Genomic DNA, 22731 nt, shown 5'->3' with positions numbered 1-22731 from the left:
TGTAAATCTATTCCAGAATGTAGATCTATTCCAGAATGTAGATCTATTCCAGAATATAAAGATTTATCAGATATAAACTCTCAGGAAAAACTTGCAGATGACATTAATAATCAAGTACTAGAAAATAAAGTGGTGGAAATATCTAATGAATTTGTAGAAATTAACAAATATACTGATCAAGTGCAAGTTGAAAATTCTAAACTTGAACAAGATATTATATTAAAACAAGATATTCGGGGAAGTGAAGAAGAGACAGATAAACCACAAAAACCCAAAAAAAGTAGTAAAATAGAAGGGGTTAGCACTAAAAAAGAGCAAAAGGAAACTTTAAATAAAAAAGTAAAATACAAAATATTAAAAATTTCTGAAGAACAAAATCATTTAATTAATGACATATCTGCAGAATTTTGTGAAACAAGTAAACCTCATGAAGTTGAACAGAAATTACATTTAAAATCCAAAAGAAGACTTAAAAAAATTTCTTCATCTGTTGATGTTACTTTTATTTCTAATGAAACTAATCATACAAAGCTTAAACATGAAGGTAGAAGAAGACTTCGAAAACTTGCTAAAAGTGATGAAGAGAAAGAGTCAGATGACCAAACAAAGAGTCTAGAAAAGGAAATTCCAAATTCAAAAGATAATTTTATAAAACAACACAAGGAAGAAAAAACAACTGAAGAAATATATTCACTTCCAATTATTCCTAAGAAAAAATATTCAGATCACATAGAAAAAATGACATCCATAGGCTCATCTAAATGTGATCCATGGACACCTATTTCAGATTCCCATACTAATAAGAGGGAAAATTCAATGGAAGATACCCAACAACTGCAATCTACTCACTTGCTACAACAAATACAACCTACATCTTCATCTAGGAAAAGAAATTCCTCATGGCAGGGTGATTTTAAACGTCAGAAACTATCTGAATACAGACAGAATGATTATCAACCTCATAGAAAAACATATGAGTGTTTTGATCCAAATGATAGGCATAAAGCTACAGATCTTCCTGTAAGTTACAATAGTACTTACAGCAGTAAAACTCCTACATATAATGGATACAAATATAATCCAAACAATACTATTAATCTTACTAAACGTAATTCCTCTTATATACCTAATAATAGGAATAACTATCACAGCTTTAATGCTATTAATACCTCTAATAATGGAGGAAACTTTTCTAGTTCAAATACTTATAACTACCGTTTGTGGTATCAAAGTTATCAAGGGAGACATTCTACTGGGTAGTTTTATTAAGTTTGTAGATATAAATTTTTCTGAATAACCCATATATTTCTCTTTTTTATTTTTTAGTGATTTAGCTTACATGAGATTGGCGCCCACATCATTGATGTATTTGGAAATTGCATGAACTTTAAATAATACAGTTTATGCTAAAAGCGGAATATATTCCCTTCTAATTAATAAGAACAAATTGTCTTAATGGCATTTAATAGAGGTTCATTATCATCTACTTTTTTATTTTTAGCTAGTTCATGTGTAGGAGTTGGTACTTTGACACTTCCTTTGGCTTTAATGAAGACGGGTAAATGCACAAGAAAAATTTAGAAATGTTATTGAATATCATAAAATATAACAAAACTATTTTGTATATTTAGGGATAATATCTGGACTTATAGTATTTATTATATCAGCCCTAACATGTGGTTTAACAATGATAATATTGATAACCTCAGCACAGGTAAATTGTTTTATTTTAACAGATAAATATAGCTCGTTTATATTTATTTTTTAATAATTGAAATATATCTGGTTTAATATATTTAGTATTATAATGCAAAAGACTATCCAGATTTACTGTACTGTATACTTACACACCAAAGGAGATATGGCTCATTTAGTATTTCAGTGCCTACTCAATTCATTCCTCTATTTTCTCTAATCAATAATAACAGGTTAGTTCAGCTATAATAAGGTTAATTACTTACTTAATTATTAAAAATATCTTAAAAGTTATATTTTGGTACTATCAACTCTTTTTCAAACATTTTAGACGTCCTGTTTCAAAGAAGGTAATTAGATACATGCGAATACTGGATATATTCATATTTATGGATTGTTTCCTAGCAGTACCTTGCTATTTAATGTTTCTTGGTATGTATTATTGAAACTCGAATTACAAATTCTTGTATAAAAATATAAATACGAAATAATTTTAATGTTTGCAATAATTTATGTAGGAGATTTTATACCAGCTATTGCAAAATCATTCAAATTAATGAATAACAAATTGTCATCTGATTGGCCAAATGCACTTAAAAAAGTAATAGAAATGCTTTTTTATTTACTTAGCTGTCGTGAAGGTGCAATTATACTATCTTGTATAATATTCTTCATTTTATGTTCACCAAAAGATGTAACTCATATTCGATATTTCAGTTGGATATCAATAGTAGCCATGGGAATAACCATGATATTAATAGGTACAAAGGCCTATAGAATAGCTATAAATAGTTCATTTGATAATTTTTCTCCAAAATGGTTTAATTACAGTTTTGAAGGGTAAGTTTTCAATTAAACTCTTAAATTTTAGTCAGTTAATTAGTACCTTTTTTTAATGATCAAAGAATATCAAGTGCTTTAGGGCTTGAGAATCTTTTATTATTTATATTTTTTTGTCATTTCAACATTATAGAAGTTGGGAGACAAATGAAAGACCCAAGTAAACTTAAAAACTTGTAAGTTATTGTATTTCAGAATTACATGGTTTAATTTTATATTGCAATAATATTTTTTTTTTAGTGTTATAGTGAGTTTAATAATGATATATGCAGTTACATGTAATTTTACAATTGCTCTAGCTGGTTATATTGCATTTGGTGAAGATGTGAAACCAAATATACTTGTTAACTTTCCAACAAATGATAATGAAGCTACTATCATTAGAATATGTCTTATAATATCAATATTTATATTAATTCCATTATCAGTATATCCTATGATAGCCTCATTTATTAATATATTTAGCAAAGATTATACATTACAACCTAAGAATATACCTCAAAGTAAAAATATAACTTCATGGTCAAACTCAGAGTTACAAAACTTTTGTGATTTTGATTCATATACATCACAATTAAATGATAATATATCATCCTGTATGGAAATACGTTACATAGAGCTTAATACAAATATTGAATCTAACAGAGAACAGCATTATAGTCAAGTAGCAGAAGAAAATTTAACTGCCATGCTAGAGCAACCATATGCTCCAAATATTACTATATCTGTATCTGCTTCAGCTCCACGCTTTATCAAAACTAAGATATTTAGAATAACTTGCCTTTTCTTTTTACTCTCTTTTGGTGCTTTTATTGCAACCAGATTATCTTCAGTTGCTGTTCTTACCGAAATTATAGGGGGAACTATCGATGCTATATTCATACTCTGCCTTCCTGCATATATCAGTTATGTAACTAAAATAAATGAATCTCACATAATAGTAATATTTCTTATTTTACAATGGATTTGTTCTACCTTTAAAGCTATTATGAACTTTTTTTTCTAGTCACCATAACTAGCTCCCTGCTAATTACAAGATCTCATCTTGCAATTTCGCCACAATATACTCAAATTTCAAGTTTTCTATAGTCTATATTGGTAAATGTGAAAATTATTGTATATCATAGTTATTTGAAATATTTTGGATTTAATCACAAACAAAGATATACAAATTTAGTTGGTAATTTCCCAAAATTATTCTACCTTAAGCGCTAATATTTACTGTAATACATTTGAGTAGCGCTATTTATGGTGGGAATTCAAAAGTAAATATAAAGAATATAAATGTACAGGAATAATGAGCATACTCGGTAAGAATTCCTTTCTTTCAACATGTTTGTTATTAATAAGCGCAGCTACGGGTATGGGAATCCTGACATTACCATGGGCATTTCTCCAGACAGGATTAATATTAGGTTTAATTATTTTAGTTTACTGGAGTATCTTATGTGGCTCTACAATATATATATTGATAATGGCAGGTATACATTATAACGTAGGGACCATAACTGAACTTTTGTATCATAGTATTACAGGTGAAATAAAAATACCACATACCGAGGTTATTATTCCCTTAAATCCACCTAAGATGAAAACAAGACGTGAAAAGATAGCAGAACAAATTGTAGTTATTTGTGATATGGCTATTCTGATTGATTGCCTCTTTATGATTCCATGTCTATTAATTTTTTTATCGGATTTTGTTGTACCATTAACAAAATTAGTCCAAACTGAACTTCCATTATTAGCTCAAAGAAATCCTGGTTTGAAGGATTCCAAAATAGCTCATATATTCTATTATATATTCATGTTTATCTCGAAGTTCTTTACTGAGCGTTACAGATGTGTAATCTTTTTTTGTATTATCGTCTTTTTCTTATGTCTACCAAATGACTTTACAGCAGTAAGATTTGCCTCATTTTTATCTGTAATATCTACAGTTTCAACTAGTTTAATTATTACATATCGCTATTTGGGTTCATCTCAGCCTCCTCAATGTGATGGAACTACTATTCGTAATATAAATCCACATTATTGTAGTAAAGGCAATACTAAGCTTTTTAATATTGATACCACAAATGGTTTTTGGGGATTATGTAGTATCTCGAACATTGTTCTATTCTCTTATTTTTGCCATTTGGTTCTTTTACCAATTACGAAAAATATTAGAGATTTTTCTTCTTTAAAAATTAAGGGGATTGTGGTTGTATTTGCACTTGTAATAGCTAGTGTAAATAGTACTGTTGGGATGACAGGATATGCGATTTTCAAGGAAAATACGCTTCCGAATGTTATTAACAACTTTTTATACAATGATCCCTTAGTTGTATGTGCAAGGATTTATCTTACACTAGCCTTAACAGTTACTATATGTATGGAAACTTTACCTCTATCTAACAGTGTGGCTTCTTTGATTATTAGGACATATAAAGTAATTAAACGTAAAGTAAATCAGACTTTTGTTCAGACTAATATTGAAATAGAAGATAAATTAAAATTAGATGGCACTAATGCTTTGGGGAAGTCTCATAGTCACGAGGATGACCTGTTTTCTACTGCTGGAATTTCAACAAATGCTTCTACAATTCAGCTAGGAAATGTTAAATCTCATTTAAGTTGGCAACAACCAACAAATATAGAAAATTCTAATACTGATCAATATAAAGATTGTTGCAAGTTAAAAAAGTTTTGTTGTAATGTTCCAAGGAAGTTCTCTGCAAGGCACTACTTACATGCGTTTAACTTGATAATGGTTCTCACTTTTGCTGGAATTTTAGCAGTATCATTTAGTTCAGTTGCAAAGCTAATACAAGTTACAGGGGGAACACTTGATGGGATATTTGTTTTACTTATTCCTGCATGGGTTTACTACTCGACATTTTTCTACAAAAATAATAAGATATTTGGTGGTATTCTAATAGCTCTTTATATCTTCCACTTTTGTATAGCATCTATTTCTGGTATTATGGCCCTGTTTATAAATCTAGAGGGTTAAGGTATACAGGTAGTTTATATTAATATATTTTAGTGAATCCACTTATCTTAATTTACTATTAGGATCTGAGTACTATAAGGACTTGTGGGATTTTACTATTAGTATATTTATTATTAAATATATAATCAAAGACTTTATAGCGAATTGAAACATATGAGGTTTACTATATCAATAACTACAAAACTATTTGAATATTTTGTTTACCAAAATATTAATAATGATCCCTATAATTTGGAGAGTTTTAGAACTTTGATTATTTTCAACAATTTACAGGATTATTTACATCATAAATTAAGTTACATATACTTGAATGTTGTATATAGGGTTCTAAGTAATCTACTCACTCTTTAGTTAACTTGCAATGAGATAAAATATATAAAGTTCTATTTGATTATATACAAGTACCTAATAAGAATTTATTATTAAAATAAAATTTGTGTTACTTGATTTTGGAGATTACAAGCCTGTAATAACCTTGAACCCTTGCTAAGTTTTTGGATTTATTACAAATCCTTATGTCTATTATTATGCAAGATATGAAGCTATAAATAATTTAGATACAAACATACCTGTTAAAAATAATATTTGATCATTATATTTAACTGTTATATTAGAACTCAAAATATTTAGAAATTTTTAGAGCTTTAACCTTTGAAATATCTCTAAAACCAGTCTAAATATATTTAATAAATAAAAGTCACTTGTAACCCTTATTTTCAAACTAAAACTTGTATAGATATTTTACATTATCTTTATCTGTAGTACTAGCTTTTATCTATAATTATCAACTACACATATTCAATGTTCTGCAAATACAAAGTATTATTAAAATTAATAGCTCCTTGCAATAAATCTATAATCTGCAATTCAAATTCTATTTATAAGGCAGGACTATTAAATGGAACATAAATAGTAGCATTGATATAGAGAATTCCTAATCTCATAATCAAGTGTAGTGAAAGTGGCTTTTTAGATCATTGAGTTGTACTCAAAATAAAGCATTATATTAGAGTTTGTTACCTTTCTCAGATTCAGAAAGAAGTCAAAAAGAAAGTTAGAGTAGGGATTTATTTAGTTAAAACAAGCTTCAGTCATTCTCAAGATGCGCTTGTATTAGTTGGAACAATCACAGTTCGGGTGAATTTCATCATCTATTGCTATTTGTATACTTACTGGGAGTCACCATCATCTATAATAAATGTATTATTATTTTAATGCAACTTCTATGTGGAATTCGCAATATAATTCATACTACTATCACTAGCTATATTCATTATTTGAGCCCCTTCATAGCAATTTAAGTAGTAAATTGAATATTAAATAGGATCCTCTTGTACTCAATCAAGTATATCCTATATACTATCCCTCATTATCTCGCATCAACAGGAACATAAACCTACTTTCTTACCCATATTATACTTAACTCTCTTTGCCTTTCCATTAACTGTTAAAGTACCTTCACCATGCCTTACATCCCTAAAGTATTCACCTTCAAAAACTTCTCCATTTGACTCTACCATACATCCTCTACCTTGCCTTATTCCATTCACAACTTCTCCAGTATACTTCCCACCATCTGGATAAATAATTGTAGCATCCCCTTCTACTTGACCATCCCTCCAATTAGCCTTTAAAATACGACTATCATCTGCAAATGTCAAAGATCCAGGACCATCTGTGAGCCCATTCTTAAATCCCCCTACATAAAAATTCCCATTAGAGTAAGTATACTTCCCTTGACCATTAGGAGCACCATTCTGGAAGTCCCCTTCATAGGAACTACTATCACTAAACTTCAATAATCCCTGGCCATGTTCCTTACCATCTAACCATTCGCCAGTATAAACTGATCCATCTGTATAACGTGAAGTACCTTGCCCATTACGCATATCTCGAGAATACTGACCTTCATATATACGTCCAGTTGCTAGTTTGTATACACCATAACCCTCCTTTACACCATCCTTATACTCACCTTCAAATCTGTCTCCATTTGGCCATGTGTAAACGCCATGACCGCACTTAACTCCACGAACATATTCCCCTTCAAATACCTCACCGTTTGACCATCTATATATCCCATGGCCCCATTTTATGTCATCCCTATAATGACCCTCGAACTTATCTCCATTAGCCCATGTATATATACCATAGCCACTCTTCAACCCATTTGCATATTCACCTTCATAAGTGTCACCAGTATTAACTTTGTATACTCCAGTACCATGTTTAAGTCCCTTCTCATTTACTTCACCTTCATACACACCGTTCGGATCAGTTATAACTGCTCTACGGCTCACTCCTGACATTTCTCAAACAGTAAGCTAGGAATAAAAAAGACTATTCTTAACCAATGAATACAATAAATATTAGAAACGGTGCTTCGCCTGCCTCCTCATATACGTAAATACATTCCGGTTCTTGTATAAATTTATTTAGGTTAAATAGACACAGTTGCTATACGTATAATGCCATATGGAAAATTGTCTACGTCTAAGTCGCAACTTTAGTACACGCACATATATACTCAGAGACAGTACACAGGCGCCATTTAAATAAATATAAAATCTATAGAATACTTCAAGACTTATGATGTAAACTTTTTGTAATCTCCATATTTAATATTATCAACACTATTATGAGAATATTTATGGTTAACTGCTTATATTTATTACTATTTCTTTTAAAATATTTAAGAGTAGATCAAATCATACCAAGCCTATATACGCGCATATATGTAACATTAAGCGGTTAACAAATTTGAAGATTTCTCTGCATCCTTAGTGAGCGGTACCACTAAAGACTGATTCTTAAGTACCTGTTAAGAAAAAGAATTTTTATCTTTCTACAGCAATCGAAGTAATATTAGGTATAAGTTTTGAAAGTCTCAGTGTGTACTAATATATCTTAACTTTAGTGATATGATACATTAAGAACCTAATTATAAATTAACAGATTTTTAACTAATTAAGAGATGAAACTGAAATTTCCTTTTTTTTTTCTTTAAATAAGCCCCTAGAAGTACTACTTTTGTGTTTAAAGTACACTAGTTAATTATGTATTAATATTGGGATCTGTCATTTGCACTTTATATTTAGTAAGGATTACATGAAATAACTTGTACCGAAAGTAACAACAGAATTCCCACTATATTATTTTTAATAAATAGTTAAGCATATATATCAATACATATTCAGTTGTATTCAAAGTGTATTTCGTGTGCATTAAATATGGTTGGTGCAGTTATATCTATTAATGTCTAGATTACTATGTTATATCACGATCTTATTAATATAAATATTCCGAAATTAATAGTTCTTATATAATGTATACTAACAGCCAGCAATAAATGGTTTAATGTTCAATAATTTTCAAGTCCACTTTTAAATCTAATATCTGAAATTTGAATGTTGTATTCCATAATATAGTTACAAGACTTCTAAATAAAGTCTTAAATATAGCGATAAGATTCCTAGCCAATTAAAATCTTGGAAGATTACTAAAGTGATCAGAATTCTGTCATATCCTGGGCAATATTAAAGTCTTTTTAAGGCTCACTTTTTTTTTAATTAATCACAATAAGATTCAAAGTGGCGCTACTATTATCTTTTTACAAAAATTGTGAGATCTATCTCATTCTATTCTACTCAAAGAGATTTCTTTTAGCTCAAGAAATATATTCAGTATTTACTTCTTTTGAATTATAATATACTGTGAATCTAATAAAGTGATGATAACTAAAGTTCTTGTTGCAATAGCTGACGGGGTCGAGGAGATTGAATTTGTTGCACCTGTTGATATTATGAGGAGGGCAGGTTTAGATGTTTTAATAGCATCTGTTGGTGATAATTTGAATGTGGTGGGTGCAAATGGTATTAAGCTGTGTGCTGATGTGCTTTTAAAAGACTTAGATAAAGGTTTTAGTGCAATAGTTTGTCCAGGCGGTTTGGGATGTTCAAAAGCTCTAGCAGAATCCAACTTATTTAAGGAACATCTACATCATACAAAGAATAGTGGAGGTATAATAGCGGCTATTTGTGCCTCACCTGCTTTAGTTTTAGAACCACATGGTCTATTAGATGATGTTGAACATGCAGTTTGTTATCCTTCTATGAAAAATCAATTATCTAAACCTCACCCGGATCAACCACATGTTGCAGTAGCTGCAAATATAATAACTTCTCAAGGACCTGGAACTGCTATTGAGTTTGGTCTACATTTAGTGGCTACACTTTGTGGCGAGACAACTGCTAAACAAGTTTCTGAAGGGATTATAGCTAGTCACCATTACAAATCTTAAATTTATTTATTTTGAGAATGTTAGATTAAATACAATTCAACGATCATTTATGTCTAGTTACGTACTTTTTAGTGAAACTTCTGTGCTTTTGCAACTAATATTTTGATTATTTATATTTACTTTATTGTTACTGTCATTTAAATATCTGCTTATATATATAACATTGCAAATATATTTTTTTTTCCCTAATAAATTGAATATATCTTCATATAATTCACCTCGCTGCTTAGTTTGTGTGTGTAATAAAGATTTACACGCAAATTCTCTGCTACAAGCTATACATCCATATTATTTAAAATAATGATGAATTTCCTGGTTGGTTTGCTTCTTATTATACTTATTACAACTAATTCCCAGAATTTAGAAGCTTTGGAATTGAAATCTAAAAAGTCCGACTTTGTATTTCAGAAAACTTTAAAAACAAATAGTATATGTCAGACATTGGATTGTAAAGTACACAAAGGCTATATAGGTATCAGTCCAGGTGAATGTTTCTTTGTAACTCGTTGTAGTAATTGTAAAAGGACGACAAAACTGCATTCTCCAGCTTCTTTTTGTTCAACTTTTTCTTCTTTTTCCGAAGAAATTACTTTATTTCAAGGTTTTCTACAGTTAGAAGATATAGTATCAAAATCAGATGGTAATGAAGATGCAGATTCTCTTTTAAATTCAGGAGATGATAAAGATAATATATATGATTCAATAGAAGATTCTAAAGATTCTGAAGACTTTTCAAAAAAGGATAAAGGTGAATTAGATGGTGAACAAGAAGAAGTTTCTAGTCAGATAGTGAATGAAGATGATGAAAGTGTAAACAATATGTATTCCTTAAACTCATTAAAGTCCTCATTTCTTCAGTTACATTCTGACATGAGTACTAATGATTCTGATTTCTTAGAAGAAAATGAAACTCAAAAGAAACCTAACAAAAAGTATACGAATGATTCTTCAAAATCTAAGAAAGTAAACAACTCAAAGATCCCAGAATTTTTCAGAAATATTTTAAAAAAAAAAAAGACTAGAAATAGAAAATCAGATAAGGATAATGATAATGATATAGAAGATGATGTCAAGGTTGAAAAAAAAAAGAAAAAAGGCTCAAGGGGCTTTCCAGAGCTAAATATATTCGAGGGAAAAAAATCAAAAAATAAGCATATAGAAACCAAGTATAAATACGAAAATGAAGGATCGATTATGAGAATGGGATCTAAAATAGAGTGGTTTTTAAAAGGAGAAAAGTTTCCTTCAAGAATAAACAATTGTGAAGTAAGTTTTAAATTATATTTCAATACTTTCACCATAGTATCTATCATTTATTTCATATCTAATTTTAGGTTATTAACAATTCTGTGCAACTTACAGTTCATACCTTAATACAATTTTACTCCATAGAAATAAGTAACAAAGAAAATTCCTTTTTTACAAAACGCAAATATCCATCTTTTGAATTTAAGGTAGATGTTCAATGTAAAGAAGATTCAAAATGTATTAAACCTTCTCAATATATGGGAAAACTAACACCTAATCAAAAACTTCTTTTGTAAGTTTAAAATTTATTGTAATAAACCCAAAATATATTTATATTCTTCATAAATTGAATAAAGATCAAATACTGTTTCAGTACCTATGGATATATTATCTAAAAATGGTCTATCTACCATTATACAAGGCTTAAAGGCTACATACAAATGCAATAGTAAACTCTGTTATCCTAATCAATATAACTCTTGTGTTAGAATTACTTGTTCTTCAAACCAAAATACTCTTCAACAAGAAAAATGGAAAGCTAAACAGGTAAGAAATTAAATATTGGATCCATTAAACAATACAAAATATTGTATTTTATCTTACAATTTTTTTTTTTTTTCCAGGAATCACTTAATAAGGAAAGGTTAAATATAATGGATTCAACAGTATCAAAAGAGCTTCAAATCTTTAGGTGAGTGAATAATCACTAGAAATATTATATTTAATGCATATACAATAAAGAATAAAACTCTCAATATCTAATTTATTTCAGAGATGAATCTACAAAAGCTGCAGAAGAAAGGAAAAGAATTCTTGATCAGAAGAGTGAATTTAAAAAGGAAATTCCTAAAAAAGATGTTGAAGTTATTGAGGAAAAAGTTTCATATGATAATAATTATGATATAATAAACAAAGATGAAAGAGAATCTAAACAAGATATTAATAATACTACTCTAGTAACTCAAGAGTTTAAACAGAACTCTAAAAACTTTAACAATAACTCAAATATAAATAAAGATGAAGAAACTAACTTATCTGTAGAATACCAAACTATCCATGAGGGTGAAGCTATTGCACCTCCTACTGAAGAAATACGTCAGCAGAGCTTAGAGCAGCGTCTTAAACGTTCATTATCTATAGCTGATACAAATATAGATGAAGCAGAGGTATGTTTAATTTATAATAAATTAATACAGCTAATATAATATATTGGAAAATTATAAATTATATTATTTTTGACTTTAGGATCAAGAACTTCATGAAAAAAATCAAGATGATGAATCTTTAAATCAGATTGAATTCAATGAAGTACAGCCTTCAATACCTATTGATAGAGAAACTGATGAACCAGTAGTTAACAAATCAAATGGGAAGATAATAATATTTATAACAATTGGTATTGTCACCTTCTTGCTTATCCTTGGAGGAATACTCTGTATAATGTGATTAACGATTAGAAAAAAAAATCTACAAAATTTCATATTATATTTTAAATTGACTATTAATTATATATCAATAAGTTATTTATTTACTTATTAGCATCATATTGCAAAAATATTTGCATTCTTCAGAATTTTAAATAGCTATAGTAATATTCCATATCTATTTTTCCTTTAAATACATCCAGCTATTAAATTATTCTCAAAATTAATATTTACCTCGAATTCAAAGTATTTAATTTTAATCTTAATCTTTATATTATCTTTACTAAATCACTAATGTTACTATACAGTTAATATAATACTGATTTGATCTATTTAATAAAATTATGATATTTTCTTTTAATTTACTAATATTAGAATCAGTATATAAATAATTTAACTATCATTAAAATCTATATAAAATTATATTTTAGACTTTTTAATTAATCAGAAATTTATTTTTATACTTAAACATTAACAAAAAAGTTTATTTTATAAAAATTAACTTAAAATATTGAAATTTTACAAGCTATCCAAGATATTTTTTTGGGAATTTTCAAATTTAATATTAATTATATTATCTAAAGTATTTAATTAATTATAATACCTATCCGCAACATAAATGAATATTTTAATAGATTTTATTATAATATTGTTTATAAAGTTGAGTAATATCTCAAATCTAGTTTTATTTTATTTTAACATTATACCTTTCATTTTATTTTCTATATTCTAAATAGAAAATTTTCTTTTTATTATAGTTTATAGTTTATATTATCTTCTTTTATATTTAATAAAATCATAGAAACTTTAAAGGTATCTTTATAATTGAAGGCTAAATAATATTGAATTTATTCTCAAGTTTAACAAATAAAATACTTAATAATTAATAAAATACACATACATCTTAATGTTCCAATTATCAAAACATATTAGATAATATAATAAACTTTCATATCTTGTACACCTCATTTATAAATACCTAATTACTTAAATCGGTACTTTAATCTCAGTTCAGTTAGTAGTACAAAAATATTTATATTTATAATATTTTTAATAGTTAAATCATTAGTTAAAAAATTTTATAGGTTTTATCATTTGTAAGCTCTATAGTTAAAGTTTCTGATTTTAATCTTGGAATTTCATTAATAACCCAAATATTAGTTCCCCATAATCAATATAAAATATACTTTTATAATACTAAATATTATATTTCCAAACTTTAAAATCTATTACTTCTGATTTACAATATAATAGCTAAAAAATTATCAATGAATATATTATTAATATTAATTAGAAGAGTTATTACTCCACAAAATACTATAGATCTAAATTGTATTTCTCTTTACTATATAGTCTTTTTTTTCTTTTATAATTTAAGTTCAAAAATAATATTATATATTATTAATAAAAAAGAATTTACTACTTTCTTATTATTTAAAATATATATGATCATCCTTTTATATTTCAAAGATAAAGAGGCTATTACCTATAAATTATTGTATCAAATAAAATCTTCATAAATATCTTAAACTTTTGTATATTTTAATTTGGAAATACGAATATAAATATGATTACTTATTGTTAATAGCAATAAATATTACTTTATTTCAAGTCCTAGAGTTCCTCTTTATCCTATAAATAAACTAAATAAATTTCAGTATTTAATATATTAATGTATAAATAGGATTTATTTTCTTCTTTTTTGAAGTGCTATTTAATTAAACCTTTAGTTTTTATATGGAAACGAAATTAAGTATAGTATTAACATTATATACCAAGTAATTGTTAAATATATATTATCAGTATTCATTAATTATGTCTAGTAAATTAATTTTAAAGTACTTAGCAACTTTACTTTTAGTTATTTCTTAAATCTAATAACTTAATATAAAGTGATCATCTGTCATACCTAATCTTCAATGTTACATTTATCTTAGCACAGCTACCCATGTAAAGTAAGAGTAAAGAGCGTATTTCTAATATTTGATAATAGGAATAGTTAAATATGATAGGTAATATATTATAAACAGGATCTTTTAACTTGTTAATTATGCTTTGTACTAGCTAATCTATAATACGAATTATAAAAAGCCCAGTAATATTCAATAACAAACTAGATAAGTCCATAATTTAAAATAATTCTCTTCCTCTTTTTTTTTTTTTTTAGTAAATTTGACAGTAGTACTTTATCATCTAAAAACAGGATTCATATTATTCAATATAAACCTCAAGTTCAATAACATTAGGCGGCAATAATATACCGCTTTATCACGTGATATTCTTGTCTAATTTCAAATTTTGTGATTTGTGTGTATATAACATGTCTATCACTTAAATATTAATATAAACAATTTCTAATCTATTGATATATTTATTCACCAATAGAAATTAACAAAAACAAAAAACAGAAAATTTAGATCTATTAAATAAAAAGGATAGTAGTTGAAAGATGGAAGGTGATCAACCAAGTATCCCAACAATTGTACCTCAATCCTCAAATATTTTGCTTCCAATTTCTGGTGTACCTTCAATACCAACATTATATGCTCAACCAAAGACATTTGTACCAGTAGATTGTAGAGTAATGCCAGGTTATCCATATGCAAGTTTAGCAGGTGTACCATGTGTAATGCCACCCTTATTACCAGAATTTGTTAGTTCTTGCAAGAATATAGAAACAAGAAATTTGGAATTACCAGAACCTCATCGTTTTCATAATGGTCAACCTTTAAATCCATATATACCACCAACAGATCAAACTGTAATAGTTAATGCTCCTTATCATATGGCACAATTTAATCCTGTAAATGGTTCTAATATGTATTCTCCATGTAATCCATTTGCAGCATATCCATATGGTATACCAGCAAGAGATCCAATTCCAGGATCCCAACCTAATAAAACAGGATTTTATGCCTATTAGATAGTGAAACGGCTTTATTGTAAAAATAAGGTACATGGGTATATTAATAATATATTTTCATAGTCTTATTAAGGAGCTATTAAGATATTTATGATAATAAATTCTACTAATAGAGCTATATTTCAGAGTCCTAATTGCTATATATTGATTTAGGTTGAAATTAAATTTTTATTAATAACATATTAGACTGCAAAGAGACCATTATTGTAAGTATTTATTTAATATCTTCTTATTCTGCACATTATTTAAAAGTTATATTAACTCTTTTTTCTTTTTTCTCCTTTTTTTTCTCTATTTGGAGTAAAGTACTAGATAAGTTTAACTTTGAACGTGGTACTACAGTACTATTGGATCCCCACTATTTAAGCGGTATTATAGGCGGTGATATTTCAGAAACTGCATTGAAGCATACACAAAGTAGTATCTTGGAATTTTAAAAAATATGGAGGAGGAAATAAATGTTATAGATAAGAATACAGAATTCGATATTCCAGAATTTGCACCTAAGGACAATAATATTTATAATGGGATTGATTTATCTACAATTCCTATACAGTCATTAGTAGGAAGTAATGAGTGGCAGATGAGAATTTATGGATATGAGAAATTAATAAATGAAATGGATTTAGGGGAGAAACCTAACTTTTTACCAGAAATGATACCAAATATGATTTCAGATAAAAATGTTGCAGCTCAGGGTAAAGCAATTCAAGCAATATCCAAGTATATATCTTTATACTGTAGTACATCAAATACTGATATAGATTTAAGGAAAATATGGAAGGAAGATTTGGTTAATATATTGATAAAAAAGACACTTTATAATTCTAAGACATCTAATCCATCTATTTCTTTAGTTGCATCAATATTTGAGACATCATTGTTAATTGAAGGAGCTACTATAGACAGTACGAATTTTTTATGGGAAGATATGAATACATTTTTGGAGACAAACAGGAAAGCAAAGGGATTAGTAATAAAACAAATTTTAGGTATTGTTTCACTTTATTCACATATGATTGAAAATTATGGTATAGAGTATTTACCTGTTACTCAATGGTGTAACAAAACTGCATTTTTACTTGCAGATTGTAGTGATAAATCTGTTAGAGATTCTGTTTATTCAATTTTTGTTCTTACATTTAGCTATACTAAGAATATTAATGGTGTTATCCAACTACTAAGTTCTCCTCAACAACAAGAAGTTGAGAAGAGATGTAATGCTATAATAGAAACAAATGGAGACTCATTTGCTACACCTTTAAAAAAAGAATTTCTTACAAAGTTACGAAGTAATAAGAATTTGAATAGTGAGAAGTTGACAAAGAAAGGATATTTGGAACAAGAAACGAATAAACTTAGTTCAGTATATGATACCATAGAAGCAGTAGATGTAATTCATATGTTGCCAAATAATTGGTTAAATATTGTTGGATCTAAGGAAATAAAATGGAATGAGAGAAAAGCTGCTGTTGATCAATTAATTCAGTTATGTGAAAAATATCCTAAGCTAGCAATTTCACAAAATGATAATCCAAAGGCAAGTAATAATCAGAATACAAGTGGTTCAAATAGTGGTAAAGGGAATTCACCTCCAAGTTTGAATGATTTTCAGAGTATGTTTTCAATTTTTCAAAGAATGCTAAAATTAGAAAGTAATATAGCCTTATTAGTTTCATTATTACGTTTAATTGGAAGTTTATCCAAGGGTTTGCGTGGAAGAATCAGTAATATTTTGCGTCCAACAGCTGTACAGATAATGGTTAAATTAAAAGATCAAAATAGGAGTATTTGTAATGAGGCTGTAAATTCTTTGATGGCTATACTAACATATTCTTGTACTCTAGACCAACTTTACGAAGATTTACATATATGTGGTTTAAAAGCTGCTCCAGCAACAGCTAAATGTTCAGCAATGAGCATTTTTTTAAATTTGATCGATATAGTTATAGAAAAGAAGGATTTTCCTGAGAAACATTTGAAAGGATTTAAAATGTTAGTGAATGATATACCTCCACTTTTAGATGATGCATCTGCTCAAGTTAGATCTTCTGCTTCTGTAATTTTATTAAAGCTAAGAGATCCTATATTTGGGTCTACTATAAATTCGAATGCTAATAAGATATTTGATAGCTTAAATAGTGCAAAGCAAAAACTTTTGGAAGATACTAGAAAGAAACTGGGGATTTCTGAATTTACTACTGTATCGGATATTACAAATACTGATGAACAACAGGAACTTCAAGAATTTCCTACAGTTATAACGAAATCAGTTCCCTTAAACTCAAGACAAATTCCGAATTGTACAAATGTAGCAAATATTAAGAATTTATCTCAAGTTTCTGGACTAGTAAATCTTAAAAATTCGATATTTACTCAAAGTACCTTAACTACAACTAATACAAGTGATACATCTTCACTAAATTTAACTGGTTCTAATTCTCAGAATACAAAAAATCCAATTAATTTAAAGAATTCTAAAATAGTGAATACAAATATAAATTCACAAATAGCACTAAAAAAACCTCTTAAATTATCTTCACCCAAAAAGGTTGAAGAGACAGTGCAAATGAATTCTTTAAATAAATCTCATTTACCAGCTAATAAATCTACTAAGTATATATCACAATCAAAAGATAATTCATACCTTGATAATTTATCTCTTTCAGAAAATTTATCAATAAGTGGGAAATACTTGCAATCATTACCAGTTATAGAAACTCCAAAAACGACAAATATGCCAACTATGCTACAAGCTTTATCTTCTCATAATAGACAGAATGTAGATTTTAAAGAAAGTATTGATACTAAAATTAATGAAAAATTGTCATGTACATCAGATTATATTTCAAAAATGAAATCACTAAAAATAGAAGATACAACTCGCTCTGTAGTTTATATAGATCAGATTGATAACCAACTGTGCATATATGCTAGTTCCAGCTTTGATAATAATTTATCAATGAATAATTCAGAAATTCCTCAAAATATTTGTAAATATCTTACACCTCTAGTTTCTACAAGTTTGTTGAGTAAAATGTTTAGTGATAACTTGGCACTTATAAATGATGCTATCAGGTTTTGGGGTGGATATTTCATGGAAGAAAATCAGAATGGATCATTAGAGAAAGTTGTATTTATTAAAGTATTATTACTATGGTTAGCTGAATATACTGAAAAAAGGGTAATTTTACAATATGACAATCTTTTACTATCTATATTTCATATTATAAATAAATGTGATAAGGCAAGTATATGTAATCTTTGGACTTATAATGTGACTTATATATTATATTACATAATAATCAACATCTTAATCTATGACTTGTTTCAATTTCAGAATGATCCAGAATTGTGCAGTTTTGAAAGTGAGAAATATGAGAAGATTGGATCTATACTTTTACACAAGTATATTCAAGTTGAAGATGAGGATTACATGTGTGATATAAATTCTATAGATAGATCAGAATATTTAGATCACAAAAATTTTGTGATTAGTACTATACTAATAATAGCTTTGAATAGAAATGAGATTAACAAGCCTAAAGTAGCTAACATGTTGAAATGCCAAATAATACAGTCAAAAGATGAAACAAGTCTATTTACAAGTTTTGGATTATCAAATATCTTATTATTAATAAACATTTACTGTGAATCAGTAGTGCAAAATTTGAATTATTCAAATTTAGCTTTAATTAAAGATTTACTTTGGATTGTAGCTAATATTTGTGGTTATCAAATGTGGAATTATATAGTCTCAGAATTTTTAAGCAACTGCAAGGCTGAAATAATTTTAAATAATATCAATATTACAAATAATAATTCTAGTACTGTAGAAATATCTAAATCATTAGAATATTCTATATCTAACGGTATTTTTACATGTACAAATCTTTTTGCTAAAAATATATTGTGGACATTTAACATGCTAGGATTTAATAATACACTTGGACCAAAAAAAAGATTTAGTGCTGATTTGACTTTAACATCACTTATGTCTATATCTATTGAAAATACTCTTCAGTTCCAAATCGAAAACTTATTTAAAGTACTACCGAAAGTCCTAACAATTGAAGATACTTCAATTGTAAGTTCTCAAAGTTCAAAATTTGTACTTTTTGAACATATAAAAAATATATATATACTTGGATTTCATATATTTTTCTCATTGCCAAGTATTATGAATCTAAATAAATATCAGTTAAATGATAGTAAGAAGATGGTTGCAAATCCTTTCTATGGGATTATAGATCATATGGAACAATTATCTTCAATTTACCAATCTTTTTTAGTTAGAGATGAATGTCCTACTAAAGCAGTAATATTTTATGTACTTTTAATAATGAGTAACTATTTTTCTTGGAAAGAAAATATCCAAGATGAAAATTTAAAAACAAATCTTGTGACATCATTGAATAATATAATGGGAAACAACATAATTTCAGCATATCAACAACATTTACCAAAATTAGTTGTAACGGTATTTGATGTCATTCTGAGAAATGATAAAGGTAAAAACTACCTTAAATTTGACAAAGATCTTTTACAAAGATTATTACCTAAGATTTTGAGAAGGGTTAAAGCCTCCTTTATTAATATGTCATACTGGACTTCTCATATATCTTCTATTGAACATTGTATAGAATGTTTGTTTGGACCAAATGCTAACCCTAGTGAATCTTCAATTCTTGTTGGATTTACTATTGACTATATTGCATTAATACTTGAAAATGGACACGAGTTATTTCGAATGATTAAAACGAATGAATACATACTAAAGGATTTTATCAAATTTATAAGTAGCTCTAAAGATCAATCTGAATACTTGTATAATCAACAGAAAGTACAATATATTCAATCATTTATGAGTATGCCAACGAATTATATACTAGATAAGCAATAAAAGAAGAAATCATAACAGTGACGTATTCTTCTACCATTTGAAACTAAACATACAACTTAATATTTCAAATAATTTTATCTATAAATAAGATGTGAGTACATTTAATTTAGTCCATTTATTCAATTCTCTCAAGCTTATCTTCTATATCTCATTGATTTAAAGTTAAAATTCAAATATAAAGTTCCATTTTCAAATGTATTTTTGAACCCACTTTTTGTATTTTTATCCCACTCTTTGTCTATTATTGAAAAGGCTATATCCTTGTAAATATTTCTATCACAAGTTATAACAAGTAAGACGAAATTACATGATATATTTTCAAATATTAGCATATTATCATCTTCAGGGGTATCTATATTTTGTTTTTCTGATATCTCAATATTATTTATCTCAATATATTTCCTTTTAGTAGTAATATACCATCTAGGTACAATATGTTTATTTCTTCCCTTGAGTAATTCAGGAAATTTAACCCTAAAAGTATATCCATGAATAGTCTTAGGTGGCAAGCTATCTTCATTATAATAATTACGGTTATAACGATTCCAAACATATCGTGCATTGATTTTTGAATAAACTTGTGGAACTAGTAATTCATCATCATTTCTTTGATGATTAGATAAATTACCACTCCTGGATGGAATAGGAAATTCGACCATTGGTAATTGGACAAATTGCTCATCCTCATTATTACAGTAAATTTCTCTTTTAGTTCCTTCCTCAATTTCTGAATGATTAATTTCTGATTTTAAACTTTCAGTATTATTACTTTGAGATAACTCTATCTTATATTTTGAAGCTAAATTATCCAACCATTTACTAGCATTTCTCTGATACATTGATTCTATTATTTCGATAGTATTGTAAGTTATTTGTATATTAATAATGACTATTACCTTACTCCAATATTCTTGATCATCCTGCAACTTATTTTCAATATCTTTCTTCATTAAATGGAGCTCATCAAGATCTTTTTCTCTTATTACTTTTTTAATCTCATCATCATCATTCTCTGATGTATTACTGTCAATTTCCGTTTTTTTTAAAATATATTTCAGCCCATATAAGACAACAGTCCATTCTGGTGCAAGTTCTATACTAGAATTATCATCTTTAAAAGATATATGGAAATCTACTTCTCTTGTAATCTCATTCAAGATATGTTTGTCCTTGTGCCTTAGTATATCCTCTAATTGACTTGATAATTTACAATGCCTCAACCAAAGAAGATAAGAAAGTGGAGTACCTAAACCTGTTAAAATTAGAGAGTCAAGTGACTGTGAAAGAGGTGATATATAGTTAGAAGTGTTGAAATGTTTGTTATTGTTATTGAAAAATGAAAACAAAAGAATTTTCCAAAAAAATTGATCCAACACAGATTCTCGCCTTTCTTTTAACTTTATTACTGACAAGCTTTTTATCTGATAACTTTGGAGTTTCTCCTCATCTTCTAACCAATTCAAATATCTTGTTTCCTCGTCTTTGGTTAAATGGTTTTTTCTTGGAGATTCATTAACTTCAAACTCTTCTCTTCTTCTATGTATAGCTAATACCTCATCAATTTCTATTGGATACACACCATATTTAGACCATGGATACATATTTCCTTTATGTTCAATTTGATGTTTCTCACTATTTAGTGTTTCAATTTCTAGCTTCTTCTTCCAAATAAAAGGTACAGATAAACTGCTATCACCAAATGGGTTATTATCATCTGTATAGCCTAATTTTTGTAGTATGCGTAATCTATCTGATCTACATTCGTTTAATCGACGTAATTTTGGATATTTAATATCAGAATCCTCTTCTTCCATAATAGAAATAAATGATGTCAAACCCCGGTGTAATTTGGGGCGCCACATTGTAGTTCGGATCCAAATTTGGTAAAAAAAAAAAAAACGTTTACCTGGTTATTTAAGATATCTTAAAACACTTTAAACATAGTACATTTGAATATTAAGGAATTGTATATAGATACATTCAAAGTAGAGACCTATAATTACAGTGAGAGCACTACTTTAACATTATATTGTGAAATGGGCTAGCATATAGTCAGATTAGTGAATAGCCCATACTATAAAATACATTGCATATTATTCTAATATAACTTAGACTAGTTATAATTAGGGACTATTATTATTAGCACTAATATATATATATATTGTATAAATTGTCTAATAAGTATTATCAAAAGACCCAAATACAAAGTGTGAACTTGTTACAAGCTAGAAAATATTACAAATAATAACGAAATATTTATGGTCCTTAAAAATCTTTTTCTAAAAGTTTACAAAAAATTAAATATTAATTTTATTATTTCCCTAACATAATGAAATAAATGTAAGATTATTATGTATATACAAACTAAATAATGAGTTCAACTTTATTTATAAGTATATTTTA

The 22731-nt window shown here is 27.5% G+C and overlaps 9 protein-coding genes across 9 annotated transcripts in view; 7 read left to right on the top strand and 2 right to left on the bottom strand.

Moving 5' to 3' along the window:
* Positions 1–1260, top strand: part of cand_035980 (CW-type zinc finger family protein) — a gene marked incomplete at both ends in the record, with an annotated part of 3128 nt that extends 1868 nt beyond the window's left edge. The window contains one exon of the mRNA XM_067213824.1: positions 35–1260. Coding sequence (XP_067070017.1) covers positions 35–1260 — 1226 coding nt within the window. The remainder of the gene's footprint in view (positions 1–34) is intronic.
* A 195-nt stretch (positions 1261–1455) lies between these two features.
* Positions 1456–3541, top strand: cand_035970 (uncharacterized protein; the record flags this gene model as incomplete). Its single annotated transcript, XM_067213823.1, has 7 exons — positions 1456–1558; positions 1632–1714; positions 1801–1928; positions 2027–2127; positions 2214–2535; positions 2601–2711; positions 2776–3541. The coding sequence occupies 7 exons, from the start codon at positions 1456–1458 to the stop codon at positions 3539–3541; spliced, it is 1614 nt and encodes a 537-aa protein (XP_067070016.1).
* A 291-nt stretch (positions 3542–3832) lies between these two features.
* On the top strand, positions 3833–5530 carry cand_035960 (transmembrane amino acid transporter protein; the record flags this gene model as incomplete). The annotated part of the gene is made up of 1 exon (XM_067213822.1): positions 3833–5530. The coding sequence occupies one exon, from the start codon at positions 3833–3835 to the stop codon at positions 5528–5530; it is 1698 nt and encodes a 565-aa protein (XP_067070015.1).
* A 1379-nt stretch (positions 5531–6909) lies between these two features.
* cand_035950 (MORN repeat protein) lies at positions 6910–7839 on the bottom strand (the record flags this gene model as incomplete). Its single annotated transcript, XM_067213821.1, has 1 exon — positions 6910–7839. The coding sequence occupies one exon, from the start codon at positions 7837–7839 to the stop codon at positions 6910–6912; it is 930 nt and encodes a 309-aa protein (XP_067070014.1).
* Positions 7840–9260: 1421 nt separating this feature from the next.
* Positions 9261–9830, top strand: cand_035940 (DJ-1 family protein; the record flags this gene model as incomplete). The annotated part of the gene is made up of 1 exon (XM_067213820.1): positions 9261–9830. The coding sequence occupies one exon, from the start codon at positions 9261–9263 to the stop codon at positions 9828–9830; it is 570 nt and encodes a 189-aa protein (XP_067070013.1).
* Positions 9831–10133: 303 nt separating this feature from the next.
* On the top strand, positions 10134–12524 carry cand_035930 (uncharacterized protein; the record flags this gene model as incomplete). Its single annotated transcript, XM_067213819.1, has 6 exons — positions 10134–11096; positions 11165–11370; positions 11435–11624; positions 11702–11769; positions 11851–12244; positions 12324–12524. The coding sequence occupies 6 exons, from the start codon at positions 10134–10136 to the stop codon at positions 12522–12524; spliced, it is 2022 nt and encodes a 673-aa protein (XP_067070012.1).
* A 2427-nt stretch (positions 12525–14951) lies between these two features.
* On the top strand, positions 14952–15425 carry cand_035920 (uncharacterized protein; the record flags this gene model as incomplete). Its single annotated transcript, XM_067213818.1, has 1 exon — positions 14952–15425. One exon carries the CDS (start codon positions 14952–14954, stop codon positions 15423–15425), a length of 474 nt encoding a protein of 157 aa, XP_067070011.1.
* A 442-nt stretch (positions 15426–15867) lies between these two features.
* Positions 15868–20328, top strand: cand_035910 (uncharacterized protein; the record flags this gene model as incomplete). Its single annotated transcript, XM_067213817.1, has 1 exon — positions 15868–20328. One exon carries the CDS (start codon positions 15868–15870, stop codon positions 20326–20328), a length of 4461 nt encoding a protein of 1486 aa, XP_067070010.1.
* A 134-nt stretch (positions 20329–20462) lies between these two features.
* cand_035900 (uncharacterized protein) lies at positions 20463–22142 on the bottom strand (the record flags this gene model as incomplete). The annotated part of the gene is made up of 1 exon (XM_067213816.1): positions 20463–22142. One exon carries the CDS (start codon positions 22140–22142, stop codon positions 20463–20465), a length of 1680 nt encoding a protein of 559 aa, XP_067070009.1.
* Between the last annotated feature and the right edge of the window lie 589 nt (positions 22143–22731).

This window comes from Cryptosporidium andersoni (assembly GCF_001865355.1).
Source record: "Cryptosporidium andersoni isolate 30847 chromosome Unknown contig_30, whole genome shotgun sequence".
NCBI classification, from domain to species: Eukaryota; Apicomplexa; class Conoidasida; order Eucoccidiorida; family Cryptosporidiidae; genus Cryptosporidium; species Cryptosporidium andersoni.
Note: the sequence above shows the minus strand (reverse complement) of the source record. Positions and strands in the feature narration are given on the sequence as shown.